Source organism: Nyctereutes procyonoides, unplaced genomic scaffold (genome assembly GCF_905146905.1).
Source record: "Nyctereutes procyonoides isolate TBG_1078 unplaced genomic scaffold, NYPRO_anot_genome, whole genome shotgun sequence".
In the NCBI taxonomy this organism is placed as follows: domain Eukaryota; kingdom Metazoa; phylum Chordata; class Mammalia; order Carnivora; family Canidae; genus Nyctereutes; species Nyctereutes procyonoides.
Window position 1 is genome coordinate 38,831,815 of NW_026575120.1, and position 22,711 is coordinate 38,854,525.

At 36.5% G+C, this 22,711-nt stretch overlaps 1 protein-coding gene across 1 annotated transcript in view; it reads left to right on the top strand.

Moving 5' to 3' along the window:
* Nucleotides 1-22,711, top strand: part of CNTNAP2 (contactin associated protein 2) — a 1,382,004-nt gene that overhangs the window by 288,657 nt on the left and 1,070,636 nt on the right. The window contains exons 5-6 of the mRNA XM_055334793.1: nucleotides 11,635-11,838; nucleotides 16,501-16,685. Of these exons, the coding sequence (XP_055190768.1) occupies nucleotides 11,635-11,838; nucleotides 16,501-16,685 (389 nt within the window). The remainder of the gene's footprint in view (nucleotides 1-11,634; nucleotides 11,839-16,500; nucleotides 16,686-22,711) is intronic.

A 22,711-nucleotide genomic window follows, 5' to 3' on the forward strand; every position in this document is an offset into this window, starting at 1 on the left:
GGCATTTTTTTTTTTTTTAGGGGGAAATTATATGACCCGTGTTTAGGATGAAAGAAAGAGGAGCAGAGAACCTTTCCTGTGTCTGTCTTTATTTCAACTGCCTTCAGCTTGGAGTAATTAATATGCCAAAGTGGCATATTTCGGGGTGGCATGTCCTAAACCCCTTCACCATCAGTGTGCTACTAACACAGGACTTACTATTTTATAAAGTACCCAGTGAATTGTAATAATTAGATATGTGAGCCACAGAGTTTAGGTGTAGTAAGAATGTGAAAAATGAAAGATTTTCCTTTCTATGTTCTGTCTATAAGTCACAAGGACTAAATGCATGTTTACACAGTGAGAAGGAAAGGAGGAGTACATTTGTCAGATCATAACGTTCAGCGTTGCACTCACCTGTGAAGAGATTTAGTTTGCTGATCATGTTCTTCAAGGATAACTTAAATATTTCTTTGTCGTATTTTCACTCTCCTACGTGTGGTATTTCAAAAGTGTGCTTTGTTTTTCTATTTAAAGGAATAATGGCGATGCAAATACAGTCAGTTCTCATTATTCACAGTAGTTGTGTCCTATACACATAATTGCCATGAAGACTAAATTCTCAAAATTGAACCATTGCTTCCAGGAGAAATGCAGGTTGGGTTCCTTTGATCTCCTGGTCACTACATTTCTGTCAACCAATCAGTACCTAACCACATTACCTGGTTTGTGTTTGTATTTAAAGGCATCTCATCTAGTGTATCTCGTGGATTCATGAACATTGAACTCACAGTCAACAGCACCATAATTCAAGCCTGAACAAAGTTGATCTAACACATGTGTTTTCTCCATCAGGCACATCTCACAGGCACTTTCTTACATTTTGCAAGAGCACTACACAGCACTACACAGCACTTCAGCTCTACTCTTGGGAGAGAGACAATTTTAAAAAGCGGAATCATTCCCTAAACAACAAAGTGCAAAGAAATATGGCACTAAATTGTGAAAGGGACCCATTTTTTATAGTATGAAAGCTGAAATAAGAACCTAGAGCATTGTTGTATGTGACCTTAGCTGGTAATGTGGACGTCAGGTGACTCAGATATTGGGCCCCACTTCACATGTCCATGAGTGGGGACACACCTAAATTTTAATGAGCAGGCAATTTTTCACATATAGCATCTGCCAGTAATGAAGGGTCAGCTCTACCTATTAATTGGTAATACTTGAAAAAATGTAAAGTTTTCTATCCAAAATCTCAATGAATGAAGCTCAGATAAATGGTGATTTTTTTTCCTTCCATCCTCCCCCTGCCCTTATTCTCCTTCCCTCCCTTTCTCCCTTCTTTCTTTTTTTGCATTTAGTGTTATTGAGTTAGCATAAAGCAATTTATCTCTGTATCATATGATAACCATTGAAGTTTGCCGTTTTAGCCATCCACTCTTTCTCTGTTTAGAACTAGCCTACTGGTTTTCCTAAGAATTTGCCTTTTGAAAAATAAAATTCCTCGTTGATACATATTGCGATAATTCACGGATAAATTATATCTTTGAAAATGAAACATTCAGAGTTATTATGATCCAGTGAATCTTATATTTTGATAGTGTTCAAGTTCAAAGAGATTTGTGGCCAAATAAGAAAATATCTGTGAGGCACTAGCTAGCAGCTTCTGCTTAATAGGCCCCAAATCAGCTGTTCAACATTTAAAAATAGGGATATTTCATTAAAGTGTTAGATTTCTAACATTTCTTGAAAGCTGAACATTTGAATACCAGCAGCATCGCTGCATAACTTCAGTTTGCTACAATGGATAGGGACCACCTCTCACATATTATATCCCCAAAACCTCCTCATTGTTTTTCAACTATCAAGACCAAATTTTAAAGCCATTAATTTAGCATCTTTTCCTTGTTGTCTTTAAATCCGGGAGATACCGTCTCTGTTATGCAAGTATCTCTATCATAAGTGAAAAAATGAAAGATCAATGGATTTTACATCAAGCCAGACATCACCAATGTGCATGGACCGCTTGTCCCTCTGAGCGTTGAAGTTACGACTTCTAATTTCAGGTAATTCCAATTATTTTAGCACTGTCAAGGCTGGCTTTCTGCACAAGTGGTAGGAGCATTGCTCACTTGCAGAAGTGAGTTAATTCAGCCTGTTCACCAGGGACTCAGTAGGCATGCAGGTGTCATGAAGTAATGGATGGCACCCAAATTCACAGTGAATCAGATTTCCTCCAGTGCCCCAGTCGCTGAGGTGTGCTGACGAGTGGGCCACAGAGTACTATTTAATGTTTTACCAGACAGGACCCCATTGCTCTGATGGAGAGTAGAGAGCACAGTATGTCACAACATGTGTACATTTGGGGCTTTATTAATCGTATTTTATGGTTGATGTAAAAGATTCGCCCAAAGGTATGAGAAATCAAACCAAAAATAAAGCAAAGCTGTAATGTGCTACATCCTATGCATAAACACAAAACATACTAAGCATATATCCTGTCTCTTACAAGTGAATGCACATCATTTATACCTGTCAGAGAAGTGTAGAAAGTAAATAAATAAAAATGACCATTTCATTAGTCACTTACTCCATCTTGCCAGTTGTCCAGGAAACTTTGTAGTGGCTGTTGAGGAAGCTTATACTCTTTGGAAAAAATACTGATTTGACATTTTGAGAATAATGTTAGTTTTCTAACACATGGACTTGAATGAGATAGGGCATTAAATGTGAGATAGCTAAGGAATTGATACACCTCTGAGGTTCTTTCTAAAAATTAGGGTTGCACAAATAATTGAATTTAATCATATTTCAAAGAAGAATTCTTTGCAATCTCATTTTTGTTTTTAAGGTAGTTTCAATCCCATTAAAAATCTTGTTGCTTTTGTGGTGTTGGATTTGCCATGCCATTAGAGAAAATTCTGCCTGTAAATATTTATCTGAAAGTCTTCAATCATTTTAGAAGCCTTAACCGTTTCAAAATTCTGGGTAGCAACAATGCATGATCAAAAAGGTTTCCATTCTTTAGTGACAGTTGCTTTCTGAATTCTGGCTCAGCATAACCTTTGTTGACACTATTAGACCATCAGCTTTTTTGGAGGAAAGGTCTTTGCTATCTCTTCCTCTGCACTGTCTTCCATTCTTTCCACGCTCTTGATCATCAACACAGATACAAGTCTGGGCAAGCACCTTCCCCCAAGGATGCCATCATTACTCACATAGACTCCTGACTTCTGCGTGGAGCATTAGGTCCTTCATGTACCAATTCTAAACCTGCCCCCTGATATATGACCCTTATATATTAAAATTGCACAGAACTACTGAGCTCTATAAAACAGTGAATATGCTCTTCCCCCATCTGCCTTGATTCCTTATTCTGTCTTTTACCAGGAGAGTTTACCTACATTAGTTCTTTCATAAAACTTCACCCCTTTACTTCAGTGGCCCCACATTCTTGGCACAAGGCTATGGGTGTAGAAATCATTTCAGAGGATTCCAGCTGGTATCAGACCTTTGATATCTGCTTGGCCAAAACTTTGATTTTTCCCTTCTTCTCTTTTCTAAGATATAGTAAGGGAATTTTCTGCAGAAAGTCTATTAGAATATAGTGTATCTGAAGTATGGTAAGGCCAACAGGTGTGTTTTAAAATACAAGGCATTGATCTAAAATTTAAAATATTACAAGGCTGATATATCAGGAAACAACTGTCATTAAAAAGAGAGTTTATTACAGCTCCCAAGAGGAGTGCCATAGGGGGGAAGCATAAGGGGAAGCACTGGGTCAGTCAGGAGGCAAGAGCCTTCATTGTGGTTTCTGCAGGTAAGTAATAGGTGAGGCAGGGCAGCCAGCTCTTGGACACAGGGACTGTCCCAGGTTGTCTGTTACTTAACCCTGAGGTGACTAGGACAGAGGGATCATGGCCTTGAGTGTGAGAGCCTGATGAAGACAGCTGGGCTGGGCTGGGCTGGGGGCTCTGGATTGGTGGGTTTGTATTTGGAGGATGCGCTTGTAGGAATTGGCTGACTCTGGGAGGGGCAAAGCCCCAGATGTGAAGGCCAGGATGCAGACAATGGAAGACCCCGTGAATACCGAGGGGAAAGGGGAAGCCTGTGGCAGCTTCAGGAAATGGCCAGGGTTGTTGAAACCCCTCAGCACCTTTGCTAATACAAATAATTTATCTCTTCCTCAGTATATATAAATTATCCATGAAATCAGTGCCCCAGAGCAAGTCCCTAAATCCAACTGCTATCCATTAGCCTATGTAGCATTGATATTTGGCCCCAACGCTGACAACCATGTTTTAAATGGAACAAGAAACAGAAGTGAGTTTAAATGAATACTGATAAAAAAAAATAACTGGGAAAAATATTAGGAATAACAAAATACATTTTGGGGGTTTATTGATGTCTGGTTCCTTTCTTCATCTGTGGAATATTTACTTAGGGTTTATTATTCTAGGTAGTCTCCTAAGCAGAAAAATAGATTGTGTATGGTCAGAACCTGTAGAGCTGTTTACAGTGAACAGCAATATTATCACAGAGAAGGCAAGTCTAATTTGTTTGACTTTTTGATTTACAAAAATAAATAAAAATAGCTTCCACATGGATTCCCTACAAATAGATTTTATGCTAATTTTCAGAAATTTCTTATTATCTCCGCATTATCAGATATATTAAAGCTGTAACCCTGCTCAGAAGTGTATCAGTCTGGTTATCTGATGTCTTGTGTGGTGTGAGTGTGAAAATGACCGTTTTGGGTGAATCGGGAAGAACCTCGGGTTTTTTTTTTTTTTTTGTTTTCTTTTGGTCCTTTGATGTTGAATAATATAATTTCAGAAAATTACTAATATTTCTCTGGGACTTATTCACGTGGGCCAACCCTGTGATTAATGAATCATGATTCATCACACATTATAGTTTTTTTATGAAGTAATCCAATAATAGGAAATACAGAGAGCAAGTCCCTCTTGCTTCTTTATAGAATATATATATCTATATCTCAAGTTAGTATTAAATTGGGATTCTTGGGTGGCTCAGTGGTTTAGTGCTTGCCTTCAGCCCAGGGCATGATCCTGGAGTCCTGGGATCGAGTCCCACGTCGGGCTCCCTGCACAGAGCCTGCTTCTCCCTCTGCCTGCGTCTCTGCCTCTCTCTCTCTCTCTCTCTCTCTCTCTCTCTCTATGTGTGTGTGTGTCTCTCATGAATAAGTAAATAAAATATTTTTTAAGAATAAAAATAAATAAATTCAGTAAAATGTCTTTTAAACTTAGTTAAAAGAAAAACATATATACATTTTGTATTTAAATTCATACTAGAGTTAAATATTTTAGCCTTTGACTTATAAAGAAAGAACTCCAGTGTGAGTATAATAAAAGCATTTCATGTTTTAAACTATTTATTCACATCAGAAGCCCAGAGTTGTAGTATTTATATAAACACATGCCACTAAATCATGCATAAGTCTGTAAACTGTATTGTGCCAGGTATGGTTTTGAAGGAAAATAAAAACAGTGAGTTTTCCTTTTGTCTTGTCTCAAACACCACTTACATTTAGATCAGTCTAAGAAGTATTTATTGTGCCAGAAGTACAAAGTGGAACAATCCAGAATCTGTACCTTAGGAAAGCTTAAAGTCAACAGAGGAAATCAGACCCATCGAGAGATCATTTCAACGTAAGATGAGAAGTGATACGATAAAACTCTGTACGGGTGTCATAGGCTCTTTCATACAAGAAAAGCTTTTCTAGTAGGTGAGAATTATCTGAAGCTCGGAGGATGCCTAAACCTATGTGAAAATATAAGCCACGGAAAAAGGCAGGGTTTCTATCATGGAGGGTCTTGTAGGCCATGCTGAAGAGTTTTTCGGCAACAAAGTTTATTTTAGAAAGATCTTTTTAGCTTCTGTGTGGAGGATAGATTGAAGGGAAGTTAGACTAGAGCGTGGGAATCATCTTCTAGCAATGTTAATGTCATAGACACTGTGTGAGGTGATGGTAGTTTGGTGGCATGCATAAAAAATAAACTCTTTGTTTTAAAACCAAAGATGGGCTTTATTTAGAGCTTAAAACTGAGTGAATGTGGGCAACTGAGATAGGAAGAAGCTGAAGAAAGCCTCAGATTTCTGTCTTGACTAGATAATGGGTACAAGAGCAAGTGCTTGGGCCCCCAGAGAAGGAATTACGGGTTGGACTCATAGAGTTAGATTTGCCTGTGGAAGGTCCATGTGGAACTTCTAGGCCATTAAATACTCGAGTCCAGTTTTATGGAAAAATAAAATCAGATTCCTCTGTTGTTGCTGTTGTTGTTGTTCTACTATGAGTTTTCAAGTACCTAAGGGCAAAGCAGCACATTTTTTAAATAATAAATTTAAATGTTTTTTATTGGTGTTCAATTTGCCAACCTACAGAATAACACCCAGTGCTCATCCTGTCAAGTGCTCCCCTCAGTGCCCCTCACCCATTCACCCCCACCCCCTGCCCTCCTCCCCTTCCCCCACCCCTAGTTTATTTCCCAGAGTTAGGAGTCTTCCATGTTCTGCCTCCCTTTCTGATATTTCCTACCCATTTCTTCTCCCTTCCCCTCTATTCCCTTTCACTATTATTTATATTCCCCCAAATGAATGAGAACATATAATGTTTGTCCTTCTCCAATTGACTTATTTCACTCAGCATCATACCCTCCAGGTCCATCCTCATTGAAGCAAATGGTGGGTATTTGTCGTTTCTAATGGCTGAGGAATATTCCATTGTATACATAGACCACAGCTTCTCTATCCATCATCTTTCGATGGACACCGAGGCTCCTTCCACAGTTTGGCTATTGTGGACATGGCTGCTAGAAACATCGGGGTGCAGGTGTCCCGGCGTTTCATTGCATCTGCATCTTTAGGGTAGATGCCCAGCAGCAAAGCAGCACATTTTAAGGAGAAATATTGCACAAAATGTGAGATGCTGACCTTCATGAAAGAGCCTTGAAGGTTTTTGTTTTTCTTTTACTCTTTTCCCGAAAGAGAAGTGACTTTTCAGAGTCTATATTAGATATTTTTCAAAGGATTTGGAGAAGGCTCATTTGCTATTTCTCTAAATTAGCTGCTATTGACATTTTGGGGTCTATTTTAACTTTTAGGTTTAAACCACAGATATACTGAAAGAAAAGGCAGTGGATTAGAAGGAAGAAATTAACCAGATCAAAGCAGTGTGCAGATGAGATGAAATAGATCACGTACCTCCAGAGTTAATGTCTGTTGGTTGAATAATACCGATTCAATTAATAAAAATGGAGTGAATTCCACCCTCCACCACAGCATGTAGCCTAATATTACCATTTTTTTCTCCAACAGCTGAAACCTTGTATATTTGAATAATTACAGCACCAAGAGGGATCAGAATGATTCTTGATGTCTCTTGCAACTAGTGATTCTCATCTCTAACGAAAAAGTATAAAACAATGATGTCTATAATACTTTAATCCAATTTATTGAAATAGCAATGACAACATACAATCATTTAACAAATACTGAATGAGTAGGGGCTGTTTCTGAGGCACTAAGTACTGGGCATCAGGGTGGAAGGGGGAACACAAAGTCTCTGATGCATATGTTTTCAGCAGAAGAGAGTGTGTATAATGCTATAAATGTAGAAGCACATAAATATGTCAGGTACAGGGGATCCCTGGATGGCTCAGTGGTTCGGTGCCTGCTTTTTGGCCCGGGGCCGATGTGATCCTGAGGTCCCGGGACCGAGTCCCGCATCCACCTGCCTACATGGAGCCTGCTTCTCCCTCTGCCTGTCTCTGCCTCTCTCTCTGTCTCTCTCAATCTGTCTCTCATGAATAAATAAATGAAATCTTAAAAAAATATATGATAGGGATAAATACTATCAAGAATAGAAATCAGTGGATGGATAAAGAGTAAAGATGGCAGGAATGCTGTTTGGTCATATCCAAAATATTGACCTCTGACTTAGAAAAAGAACATTTGCAAAACTAAGCAAAGTCTATCTTTTATAATGTTTTTAAACTTTACTTCCAGAGTTCAGGGGGAGGGAGACAATCTCAGGCCAACTTAGGCCGAGCATGGATCCCCATGTGGGGCTCAGTCTCATGACCAGATCATGATCCTAGCCAGATCCAAGAGTCAGATGCTTAACTGACTGAACCACCCAGGCATCCCTACATTTTTAACTTTTTCAAATAAACAGGATAAATTACCTTTCAAATTAGATATATTCTTACTTTATATAAGTGCCTTGGTGCATGAAGACCAACAAAATATACTAATTAGCTAAAACATACAATTTCCCAACTAATATTTATAAATATTATATTACCCAACATTCAAGCTGCTTACCAGTCAACATTTTGAACTATATCCAAAGGAAATGACATTCTCATCCCTGTCTCTACTGCCCTGACACATGCACCCACACCGCCCACATATACACACACATCTATGCATGTATGTATACATAATAATATATGAATAATTCCATACATTACATGAGGAGGTAGGTGGATATATAAGTAAATGAATAACATCTGGAAGGCTGTGCACTGACCTTTTGCCCATATCGATCATATTGGTGATCTCCTGTTTTGGGAGTCACATTATACGTTCTCTGTTTCTGTATTATTTGATTTCCTTTCAGTAGTAAATATATATTAAACTTGTAGTAAAAAAATATAGCAAAGGCTTTTTTTTTAACTATTAAAATCTTTAGATGGTAAACCCTCTTCTCCAAAATGTCTTCTCCAAAATCAAAGTAAAGACTAACAATGAAATTAAAAAGAAAAGAAAAAAAAGCCTTCTCTCCCATGATGTTTTGATGAACTGGGCACGTTACCAGCTCTCTGAGTTATTGTTAGAAACAAAATTGTGGAAGCGCTGTGATTTTGCATTCACTCTTTGACTAGCCATTGTTGTTGCTCAGATTGCTTAAACAGTTCAACCATACATATTTAATCACTGCATAGAAAACTTAATTCTAGGGAGTGATAAGCAATCAGGGTAATAGGGGAAAAAAAGGTGGCTTGTCCCAAAATAAGCACAACATATTATTAGATGTCAAATGAAATTTAAATATATTTTTGTAGGAAATAGAATTAAATTCTAATAGATTTTACCATATCCCGGACTCTGTTAAAAGTGTATGAATATATTTCTGTATGAATATTATATCACAGGTTATTTCTAGGAATTTTGTGTTTTCAAAGGCAACTCTGAGCTCACATCTTTATGCTGATATTATGCAAGCTTTAACCCAGTTACAGAAGAACAACTTTGATTTCATAATGTAAAAGGCCTGGTTTGCAGAGCATTTTATCAATTTCTCAAATGACCACTTACCATTTGCAAGATAAGGCTTAGTCCGCATAAATAGTGTTCCTTTATGTTTTTGCTGATATTCTACGACTCTCTGAAGAAATAAACCATGCCCGTTCTTTCTCTCACTCTTTCCATTGCTCTAAAACTGGGGAAGAGAGGCACCAGCATTTGTACTACTCCATACCTAGAACTGATTGTAAATTTTGATTTAGGAGAAGATATGGTAGGGGTGGGTTCTTTCCTCTATCTAAGCTTAGAGAACATTTACTTCCTGAAAGATGAATGGGGAATATTTTATGTCAATTAATATATATTGAAGATATTTAAAAATGATGTGTCTATAAGTCAACTGTCACTGACATGAAATTGACTGCAAAATTACTTTCTGGGGTTCAGGATTTACTCCCTCCTCCTGACTTTTCAATTATGCACTTTTCAGACAAAAAGTAATTTCTTCCAACTGCTGCATTTATAAATTCAACCTGAGATCTTATAATCAGATTCCACTTTTTTCTCTCTTACCTCTCATCACAGATGATAAAGATACTGCAATTGGAATTCAGCTGTGACAGTATAGATGATTAAGCTAAAGTCTAATTGGCTTTGCAGTGTTAGCAGAAGCCTAAATTTAATGGTTGATTTTCCCCCCATAGTAAAATAAACCTCTGTGATTTACAGTCTTAGAGAACAGAATTTTGTTGATTAAGAAGGTCTTTTTATGGATGGTAAAGAATCGACTATAAGAATGAAAACTTAAAGTGCAAAGTTCCATTTTTCTTTCTGAATTTTTTTGAATACGACAAATCTCAAATAAGAAATAAGAGCAAAACTTATAATTGCAAGTAGTGCACAAAAAGAGTGACTAGCTATGGTAGCTCTGCACTTCCACTGAGGCTACGGTGAGGGGACATGCTCTTATTACTTGAGAGTTGGGATCCATGGTATTTCCTGTGGCAATTGAAGTATACAGGTGCCAGGGACTTAGGACATGAGATGAAAAAAATATTTCTCCAACAGGCTTTAAACTTGCTATTATTTTTCTCCACTGTCACTGTGAAAATCCTTAGCAAGACCTTGCTCCAAATTGAGAGGCAGGCTTCATTCAGGCTTGTAATTCTAAAGTAATTAGAGCTATCCAGTTTGACTGCATTTTCTATTATTCAAAATCAAAAGCTTAAGAAATGGATTTTTAAAAAATATTTTTAATTACAAAGGTCTAATTATGATAAGTGGGTTTCTATTTGTACTCAAAATCTACTCTGAATAATTACAGTTCATCTTTGAGCCATTCCATGAATTTGAAACCTACTGACCACTAGTGCATAATAAGATTCATGTCATTTTCCATTTCTGATGTGAGTAAGTGGCAGTTATGAAACTAACCCACCACCCCCCTTCCCACCATCACTTGTTTCCGAGGGTGGTGACAAAATTGTTTATATTTTTAAAAAGCCTATATCATTTCATGTCTTCAGTAAAATTTTCTAAAACCAAATTAGAGCTACTCTAGTCATAGTGTATTTGTTCTTCTTGAAGTCCAAGAGCAAATAGCACAAAGCTTCTTGAAGTTCAGTTAGCTATAAACTCTGGGTACTACCATAACATTTGTTGAAAATGCAGTAGAACATTAAAAACCATTAGAGGAATGAGTATATCATTAAATTCCACATTTCAGGATCCTTTGTTCTTATGTCAAAAAAATAAATTTGTGAGCAAAATGTGTACTTAAAAATCATGAATAATCAGTCCCATTTAAGAAGGAAAACATTAAAACCTCATAATATGTCAAGAATTAAAAATTTTATTTCTTTTTCAAGTAAACTCCAGACTCACAAGTTAATTTTTTTTTTATTTATTTATTTACGATAGTCATACAGAGAGAGAGAGAAGGGCAGAGACACAGGCAGAGGGAGAAGCAGGCTCCATGCACCGGGAGCCTGATGTGGGATTCGATCCCGGGTCTCCAGGATCACGCCCTGGGCCAAAGGCAGGCGCCAAACCGCTGTGCCACCCAGGGATCCCACAAGTTAAAATTTGAAGCTTACAAATCATTAACAGTATTTATGTTGTTAGTATTACAATTAAAGGATGATTTGATACTGATAAAGATTTCTTTGATCAATTTTTATGAATATTTTCCATAAAGTTTATTTCAGAACAGACAAACCAAAAGAAGAAATAGAACAAAAACCCAGGACTCCAGATTTTTTCAGGAAAAAAACACTTCTTTCTCATTTCTTCTGTGCAGACACCCATTGGAAGCGGGTGTATTTCACACTGGGTAGTGACATCCAAGAACTGAAATAAAATGTTATTTGTTTCTTCTCTTAGGGGCTGATGTTATCAACTTTGATGGCCACGTCGTGTTACCATATAGATTCAGAAACAAGAAGATGAAAACACTGAAAGACGTCATTGCCTTGAAATTTAAAACCTCTGAAAGTGAAGGGGTGATCTTGCATGGGGAAGGACAGCAAGGGGATTACATCACCCTGGAACTGAAAAAAGCCAAGCTGGTCTTCAGCTTAAACCTAGGTATGTTCTGACTTTTGGCACCATTTTATTCATTTATTAATCTTCCCATTAGTAAAATGTGAATGTTCCTTAATTCTTAAAATGGAAATTATAAAAAAACAGTTGCCATTATCAATTCATCTTTAATCCATAGTGGTTTAATCCATATGTACTTATTCATTAAAAAAATAATTCTTATGTCCTTGTCCTTAGCAAGGTACTATATACTAGTATCTGAGAAACAGTGGTGAACCAATAGAGAAGGTCCTTAAGTTCACGAAGTTTATGACCTAGTGGAGGAGCTAGAAAATATATTATCTATTATTTTAAAACAACTAAATCGAAAGCATTGTCTTCAAATAATGGTAAGTGGTATAAAATCAATCAAATAAGCTAAAATGATAAGAGATACTGCAGAGATACGTATGCATATGTATGAAGGAACATCCTCCTGGAGAAGATACTCTAGCTGAGATCTCGGTTATGGCTATAACTGCCATGAGAATATCCGAGAGAAGAGCATTCCAGCTACCAGTCACTACTGACGAAGATCCAACATGTTCAAGGAACAGGAGGGAGGCTGGTGTGGGTAGATGAAATGAAGTGAGTCAGTGGAGAAGACAGAAACTGAAAGTTGGGGATTGTTCAAATCCTGTAAGATCCTATACAGCATGGAAAAGGTTTTAGGCGGTGTTAGTCAAGAAAAAGAAGCTGTTGGTAGGCCTTAAACGACATGGCATCATGATCTTATTTTTAAAAGTTTACTGAGACTTCTGTAAAAGAAAATGTTTGCATTTGCATGAACTTCAAAGCTAGACTCCCTCATAATGCAAGTGAGATGTAGCCCGGGCTTGCAGAGGTGGCTCAGTGGAGGTGCAGGGAAGTAGGTCTAGGTGGGAGATGACTTCAGTGGTAAGTTTAGCATGATATGTAACGAGGAAGAAAGAGAAGAAGCGAAGTTCCTACACGTCTAAGGAACTTAAGCGCCATTTTCAGAAGTAGAGACAAGTCTATATTTTCTCTAGAGTTCTGGTAAAGGATTATTAGTTTCCTCTAATAGAGGAGGTCTAAAATGAACGTGATGCATTTTGATTTCTTATTAGACTTCAGAGTTGAGATTTCAATTAGGGAGTTGCATGTATTAATGGGAGGGAGAGGAAGTTTACATGAAGACTGAGGGGAATAGGCATTGAGCAGGAGGAAATGGGAACGTGTGGTATCAGAGACCAGGGAAAGAAAAGAGGCAGCTATTTTGTTGAATTCACCTAAGATGAAGATAGGCAGGTGAATATTGGCTTAGACCACATAGAGGTTACTGTTGATTTTCTCTCAGAGGAATAGAAAGGATGGTAGTTTTATTGACATAGGTTAAGAAAAGATGAGAAATGTGGAACCGAATTTTTCAAACATAATCTAACTAGAAATCAGAGAATCAGAAACTGAGAAATAAAATATTGGCTGAAGAATGAGTTAAACTTGAATGAGTTCTTATTTTGTCTTGGGTTTTTGTTGTTTTCAAAGCATTTTTAAATCTCTTGGTTGGCTAAAAGTTTTGGGATTTATGCAAGAATTTTTTGGAAGGCATCACATATTCCATAAGTTTTCTTCTGTTGTAAATAATAAGAGAATTCTACAAAAATATTATAACTAAAATATGTTAATTGTTAAAGTTCATATGTGTCCCAGTCAAAAGCTACAAAACTGAAGATAAGAACCCAAAACCAGATCCTGCCTTTTTTGACTTGCTTATCAGAGTGGTCTAGACATTTCCGAATATGGCTTGTGTTCTACATTTTAAATTTTATTACTTTGAAAGTTAGTACTATACTAAAATATGCAGTTTCAGGTTTTTTTGTTGTTGTTGTTGGTAATACTTGATACAATGTCTATGAAGATTTACCATTTATTATGAAACTTTCCTCACTTCAAATCTGATCTGATAGAAATAGTAGCTTCTATAAGAAAAAATGAAGAAGAAAACCGCACAAAAAGCTGGATCGGTTAATTACACAAAAAATATTGAATTATTTTACATTACATAAAATCACAATGCATGTGAAACTAGAAAAATGCAAATGTCAAATATGGACGTTTAGTGCATTCATGAGGAAGAATTTATACCACTCCTTAAGAATGCCAAGGCTTTAAGAGAAAATGTAGACATAGGACATAAAAGGTGATGCATAGAAGAAAAAGTAGAAGTATTCTATAAACATCAGATGTTCTACGGCACTGTCTATAAAATAGACGCACGATAAAATAATGACTAATTTTTGTTAAGTAAATCAATTTAAAAATAATATCAGTATTGATGAATATGTGACATTATTCTTTGTACTGTTCTTTGTATCAGAAAATATTTTCAATAGAACAGTTGACAGTGTCTTCAGATATCTAAAAATTGCCTGTATATTTTAGTCTAATAATATAAGGAAATAATGGGGGGTGGTTATAGGATATAAGTCCAAGGACGTACTTGGTAATATTGATTACACTGTCAAAAATTGGGGAAAAAAGCTAAGCATATAGAAGAAATATGTCGATGTGAATTTAAAATATCTGTGAATAATTTTAATTCTAAAAAATTACTATAAAACATTAAATTGTCACCCATTCCCAGAGTTAGGAGTCTTTATGTTCTGTCTCCCTTTCTGATATTTCCTACCCGGGATGAGCACTGGGTGTTATTCTGTATGTTGGCAAATTGAACACCAATAAAAGATAAATTTATTATTAAAAAAATAAAAAATAAAAAAATAAAACATTAAATTAAACTGTAGTATAAAATATTATAAAGTAATATCTCAATATTTTTGATTATATATGCACACATAAGTATATGTGTATATAGTTAAATATATGTATAGGAAAAAAATCTGGAAGGAATTAGACTGAACTATGTTTAGTGTTGGAAATGATTTATTAATGTAACACATATTAATTCTTCACAATACTCTCTACTTATAATTATGTACATGTATTCATGTATTATCCGGGGAAAATATCTCTAAATCATTTTTGAAACAAGTTTCAGTAGAAGATAAGGAGAAATAGGGGGCGTTGAGGGGGATAGATATCAGAAAACCAAATGTAAGTACTTTTTAAAATATGCACACACACACACTCAGAGCAATTGAGTTATATCTAAGGATGTTTGCTTTCTCAAACCTTTCTTGTTTTTTTTTTTTTTTTTTTTTTTTTTTTTTTTTTTTAGTGAAACACACAGAGAAGCCCTTTAAAAGCCACCGTGCCTTATATATGTGTGACATTACTGTTCTGAAACTAGTTGCTGATCCTCTGACCTCACAGAAGGATCATTACCATTTCACTGGAAAGCAGTTTACTTAGAGTTTTATTGACTGACTGGAATTTATGAGAATCGTGGAAATGCACTCACTCCTATGTCCCCTGTGCCTTTTTAATGCCATGACCTAAATATCAGGCATATCTAGCTGCTACTACTCAGTCTTCTAGTCATTTACAGTAATTTAAAGTAATAAAACAGAGTATATCCTTTTCTTAGACTTATTTCTACTTTTCTTTCTCCCTCTCTGCCCCACTGCCACATGTGCATAGACAGTTGAATCACAATCCCAGTCACAGCACATTTGGTTTCATCACTGGAAGGAAAGAAGATCTGATCCAGTAAAACCATAGAAAATGCCAGGTTTAGGCATCATTAGCATTCTAAATGTGAAAAGGGGAAAAAAAAAAAGGAAATCACTCAGTGCTCTAATCAATTTATATTTCTCCTATTTATATTATACTGTTTGTTTTGGAATCATGTTATATTTTTAGAGCATTTAGTTTTGCCTGACCATGAAAAGCAGTGCTTGATTAGACAAAATAGAAGATAGTGTAAAACATGTAAACAGTATCCAGAGATGACCCTCGTAAACATTTTAGATTCTCACAACCTTTCACTCTCATTTATAGTCGTGTTGCCATGGAAATCTTTCAAAGCTAGATTAATGGTACATACATATTTTTGCAAGTTTTTATTTTAAAATGTAATTCAAGTTAATTTTCCATGCCATTAAATATTACATTGTCCTTAAAATTATGCTTTTGGAGTCAGTGGAAAGTGGGAAGTATCATGCTGTGTTTTCTTGACCAATAACAAAAATAACGGCAACAATAGAAGACTGTTCACAGGTAAACATTTAGCTAATGTTCACTATATGCCAAGAAGTTTGTTAAGTCCTTTGCATCTATTAATTAAGTTAATCATCATAGCAACTTTGAGAAGCTGGTAGCCTAATTTTCTACATTTTATATATGAGGCAACATAGGTGCAGAGAAGCTGCCAGCTTGCCCAGGATCACAGAGTGAGCCAGTGGTGGAGCCAGGAGCCAGCAGGAGAACCCAGGCACTTGGCTCCCGAGCCACAGGGCACTGACTTTGTAAGGAACCTGGAACATTTAGCAGAATTCATGGCACAGTAAAAAATAAAAAAAGCTCATTTTTCTTTTCTTTTCAAAGATGGTGTTTTCCATCTTTATTAGCTTCTATGAATTTGAATATGAAACTGCCTTGAAGTATGTTTACATGCTGGTTCCCCCATACTCAAGTCAGTGGACAGGACTTGAGTGGGGCACCAGCCTGTGGCTGTAGGGGAAGGTGTGCTGCTACACAGCATGGCTGTGCTGTTGTTGCCTCATTTCTGTTCATTCCATGACTCAGGAAGCAACCAGCTGGGCCCCATCTATGGCCACACGTCCGTGATGACTGGAAGTCTGCTGGATGATCACCACTGGCACTCTGTGGTCATTGAGCGCCAGGGCCGGAGCATTAACCTCACCCTGGACAGAGGTGTGCAGCACTTCCGCACCAATGGAGAATTCGACTACCTGGACCTGGACTACGAGGTGAGCTGAGGACCCATCCACTGTGCTAGATCTTGAGTCTCCGACTGTGTCATTGTGTTATTGTCAGTCACATACCCGCCCACTCCATTTGTTTTATTTTCCAAAGAAAAATTATCTTTCACCTTTAGGGTCTAATGTGTCATTTATTCATTTCTAAATCTGTAATTTCAAAGAATATTGGAAATAGTTAAAAAATTTTAGTACCAAAGTAATAATTTAATGAGAACAGACCATATATCATGTCATCAGGGCAGTTTAGTAAGTCCAGAACAAATACATGTCGTAATCTTTCCATTGGTAGTTAATTATGATATAAACCACCTATTATTCTTGAGGATAGGCAATATATCATAAACACAGGATTGATTAATATTTATTACAAAATACTAAGAAATCCTGAGTTCTGATTTATATTAAGTCATTTATGACTTCATGACTATAGAGAGTTTTTTTTTTTTTTTTTGGTCAGGTTATGTTTTCTCAGATATAATTATCATAGAAGAAATAAGGTAAAAGTATAGAATGTTTTAAGAGGTTCTTCATAAATAAAAGGACATATAGTTTATCTTATGAATGATCAAAGGTAAAAAAAGTAATCAATCATATTGGTCTCATAAAAACTATAAATTCCCATTTTATACAGGTAGGCATTTCGGGTTTTTTAAATAAATTATTTGGAGAGCAGTTCAACCTCAAAATATCCACCAAAAATATTAATCATATATAGAGATAAGAGTTCTGTAAGATGTCCATCACAGTGTTACATATTCCAAGAGAAAAGGAGTAACACTAAATGAACAAAAAGAGTGTATCATCAAAATAAATAGGATGAGATGTTATTTAGCAAGGGGTTTCTAAGCTTTCTTTCTTCGTGAAAACCCCAGTATGTTATTAATTTTTCCACAGCTGTCCTAGACCATTCTGTAATAGAGCCAGACTACTTAATAAATGTTTATATCCTAACAACTCAGTAGCCATTCAAAAAAAAAAAAAAACAGATAAATGAAAAAAAAATGTCATTTAATTCTTAAAACAGCAATGATCATTTGCTAGTGGGATGAGTGTCCCTGTGTGGTACAACTCCTCGGATTTTGGGATCAGATTTGACTGCCATCTTCATCTTCTGTTCCACTTTTACTTTCATGTGATGCTCTTTTTATGAGAGAAGTTATAAAAAGCTCACCTTCACTAGGACTGGAGATCTTCAAATGCAATGTGGCAGGATGTTGGAATGGTGAAGTAGGTCAAGCTAGCGTTTCACATAATGCCTAGAACATGTCCAATATTGCTGTGTATCCTTTAAAACTAAGAAGTGAAAAGAAAGAAAAAAAGAAAAGAAAAAAAAAAGAAAAAAAATGTAAGAAGTGTATGGTGGCTGTGACCCTGTGAGTTTTCTGTGCCAACTCATCGTGCCTTGTCTGCAGTTTTGAAATTGTTGATATACATATACACACACATTTATGTGTTAATCAATAACTGTATATAATTTTTTTAAAAATGAAATATGCTCACTATAAAATAATTGAAAAAGTTAGGATTTGCAACTGTGCTTTTTATTTTCCTTATATATTTAAATTGTTTCTAAATTTTCTGTGAGATGAATATATTACATATATTCCTAAATAGGAGTTTAAAATAGATTATGCTATATAAACTCTGATATTGAGACTTTATTAACATTAAATTTAAGGTTACCAGAAAATAACTTCATCCCCCAAAAAAGTCTCCTTAAAACAAAATGATTGGTGCAATAGAAAGAATATGAAAATGTCAGAAGTTTTATTTTTTTCTAAATTAGCACATTTCTTGGCTTAGGTGGTTTATCTGCCACTGTATGAGAGAACTTAAAGATGAATTATTCATCCTCCATTAATAAACTTTGAAGTACCAGAGAAGAGATGAGAGATCTTGGGACATTAGCAATGGGCAAACACAATTCCAATTTTCAAAAAAACAGAATTAAAAATTTGGGGTCATAGACTCTATTGAGTTTGTGTGGAATCCATGAATATTCATGCACACACACACACAGTCAGCAGTTTCTTGGACACTTTGAAGCCCATCAACGTACATACCATGTTTGAGAACCTCAGCTGTAGATGACAATGCCCTGAAACATCATTAGACACACTGGGAAGAAATTTAAATTTATTGATAAAGAATCCTGAGTCAGTTGAGTTTTCACACATACCTATGACTCATCCATATAGTAACTAGACTCAAACCCCAAAGGAGGGGTGTTATGAATAACTGAAGACATTTCTATCACTCAGAAAATTCCAAGGGTTTTAGGCCCTGTGCCAGGAACCGGGAACAAAGACCCAATATATTTATTACACCACACCATGATAGAGTATTCCCAGCTTATATAGACACAATGAATATAAGTAATCTCAGGAACATACATAATAATAAAAATATAGAGATGACTTCTTAGTACCTATTATTTAATGTAATTTAAAACTATATGATTTAATTTTAAACAATGGCTCTGTTGAACAATCAGTTCTCATGGGCTAGCATGAGTGGGATTCAGCACACCGTAGGGGAAAGCTAATACCTATCACTATTCCCAGAGATGTACATCATGAAAGAAGCAGTAGAAAACAAGTTTGTTCCTTTGAGGTACCTCAATCTGTTTATTTTTGTGGAAGATGGCTTAAGAGTTTACCTTATCACCTCCCGGAGCCCAATGACACTGTGAAGTGTGCCAAACGCTGTGTGCAGGCCAGCTACTAGCCCCATGGTGCCCTAAAAAGGGTACAAAGGTAAATAGATACACATCCTTCTTCTCAGCTAAAGGGCAGGACCACACACTGATGTTTGGCCTGGCTTCTCTCTTTTCTTCAGCTTAAATTCCAGGATAGATCACTGTGGATGTTATGCCATTGCTTTTGCAATACCTGTCCGCTTGGGAGGTAGAGGAATGAATGCCCCCTGATAGCTGTAGAACTACACTAGGATTTTAGAGGGGAAACCAGCTAAGATTTTGTAGAGAATCAATTGCATGGCTCAAACTGGGACAAAAGGCCTGGGTTTGAGTCCCTTTTTGCTCCTTATTGGTTGTGTGACAGTGGACAAATCAGTCTCCTTTTGGAAAATGGATGTAATAGCACATTTGTCATAAGATTATTTTTTAAAGATCTTATTATTTACTTATTAGAGAGAGAGAGAGGAGAGAGAGAGAGAGAGCTCACACAGAGGAGGAGCGGAGAGGGTGAGGGAGAAGCAACCTCCCCAGAAGCAGGGAGCCCAATGTGGGGCTCGATCCCATCACCCTCAGATCATGATCTAGGCTGAAGGCAAGCACTTAACTGACTGAGCCACCCAGGCACCCCTGTCATAGCATTATTATATGAGGAAGCCATGGGAAGTAATAGAAATCACCATATATATCAGTTATGATTAATTAGGCTCACGTAACAGATGCTTGTTTATTCTCCTTCATTTGAAAGGTAACACTAGGCAGGTAACTACCTAAAACATTAAGGTAACACTGGGCTCAAATGACCGGGTTATCAAGACTCTGGTCTCTAACCTTGCTGCTACTCCAGCCCCATTGCAAATCACCCAGGATGGCTGTTCATATTCCATCTTGCATTCCATTGGGAAGGAAGAGTGAAGAAGGTTGTGCTCTCCTCCTCTTTCGATTATGGTTTTTGGAGTTAAACACAGTCTTACTACTTTCATCTCAATAAAACCAAAACTTGTTTCAGAGAGGTGGGTGAATGCCATGTGTTAGCTGCACAGCATCGTGCACAGCTGAAGAGCATTCTTGTTTTCCTAAAGAAGGTAGGGAGAAAGGACGCTAGAAGTATCTAGCCGTCTGCCACATTTTGCAAACACTTGGTGGCTAACAAAATGGTCAGTGTGATTACCTCCTCAGAGTCAACGTTGTTATTGAATGGTAAGATCATTAATAAGTCAGTCTTATGAGTTATATGAATATCTGATGAATAATCTAACAATTGCAACAATTTTTTTGACTTTCTGAATAATTACAATATCAGAAAATATTCGTGGTCCAGGTATTTCATCTTACTGATGGGAATACATAATTAGAAGATGTAACAACCTAATATTATGTGATTAGTTACATTAGGAATTGGGATTTGAACCCACATCTCTTAGTTGTAAGGAAATCTGGTAAGTTGAGCCTGTATTGCTTCACTAGGGCACCTCTGATGATGAGGTAGGACATGTGCTAAGGGATGCTGAAAGCAGAGAAACCACAGGCGTGTTTAATCATCATCCAAACAGAAAATGAAAGGCCCAAAATAAATAAACTGTTCACGTGGAGAGAGAATGAGACAATATGTTTCAAATGGTATTTAGTAATAATGTTCAAAATGTGATGCTGCATGTCATTAAACATAGATTTTGTTACCAATAACTAGGAAAGAATTGGTAAAATAAACTGTAGACAGGAAATGCAACACTTAACATAATTATCAGTAATTCTTACCTTTGGTATTAGGTATACTTATTTAGTACCTAATAAGTTCCTTTTAGTGCCACTTGAAAATGTTTTCGTAATAATTCTACTATTTTACATTAGTATAATTTTCCTTTTGTCATGTCCTAATTAATTTCTATATATTCTCAATTTTCCCTTCTTTCATATATAAACTCTATGGTAAATGATGCATAATGGTTGCTAACCATTATTAACAAATTTTATTTTAAGTGAGGTCTTTGTTTTTTTATATTGTCTCATAACTACATTAATTGTGCTTTTTTTTTTTCCTGCAAAAACTAAGCATCTAGGATGCCATGACACTAAATAAAAGAACATAATTTGCTAATGGCCTCCTAGAACACAAAGATCTGTGCAGGGACACCCGAGTGGCTCAGTGGTTGAGTGCCTCCCTTTGGCCTAGGGCGTGATCTTGGAGTCCTGGGATCGAGTCCCACATTGGGCTCCCTGCTTGGAGTCTGCTTCTCTCTCTGCCTGTGTCTCTGCCTCTCTCTCTCGCTGTCTCTCATGAATAAATAAATAATTTAAAAAAAATCTGTGCATTGTTTCAAATATGGACTCTTGACATTCAAAAATGTCATAACTATTGCTTTCATTTTCAAAGCTTTATAGGAAAAGATAATGGTAACATTGAATAATAAAATAGAAATAACATCTGGGTTATATATCTTGGTATTGCAGCTCTGGTTAGTATTTAGATTTATTTATCACTAATTCACTATTAGCAGTAAATGTCATTATGGCAATACGTATATTAAGTGTAATTTTGTATTATAGGAAATTGATGCTATAGTACCGTAATTTGGCCAAAGATATATGGGAAAAGATATTCTCTCTCTCTTTTTAAAGATTTTATTATTTATTTGAGAAAGAGAGAGCACGCATGTACACAAGCAGGGAATTGGGGTGGAGGGAGAGAGAGAAGCAGAATCCTGGCTGAGTAGGGAGCCCCATGCAGCCAGATCCCAGGACCCCAAGATTACAACCCGAACCCAAGGCAGATGCTTACAACTGAGCCACCCAGGCGCCTTGACATAATCTCTTCTTATAGGTGATAGTAGCCAGAAAATCACAGTCAAGAGCATCTATCTTATTCTTAGATTAGAAGACCTATAATAGTTCCAGGCATATAGTGCTCAGAGAACAGCCTCCATCTCCTAATATATATTTTAATCAATATTGTAATAAGACTTTTTGAACTGTGTTTTGCATTCAGAATAAGTCTAGTGAATCTTTGACTTTAGTGGTCATTTAGATTAAAATAAGTCTACATAGGGGACGCCTGGGTGGCTCAGTAGTTGAGAGTCTGCCTTCAGCCCAGGTCTCGATCCCAGAATCCTGGGATCAAGTTCCGCACTGGGCTCCCCATGGGGAGCCTACTTCTCCCCCTGCCTCTGCCTCCCTCTCTGTGTCTCTCATGAATAAATAAATAAAATCTTTAAAAAAATAAGTCTACATTGTACATAGGGTTTATTATTATATTATATCAGTGCTGGTTATCTCATGATGCCCAGAAACATTCATTAGTATGTCTATGAAGGATAAACAT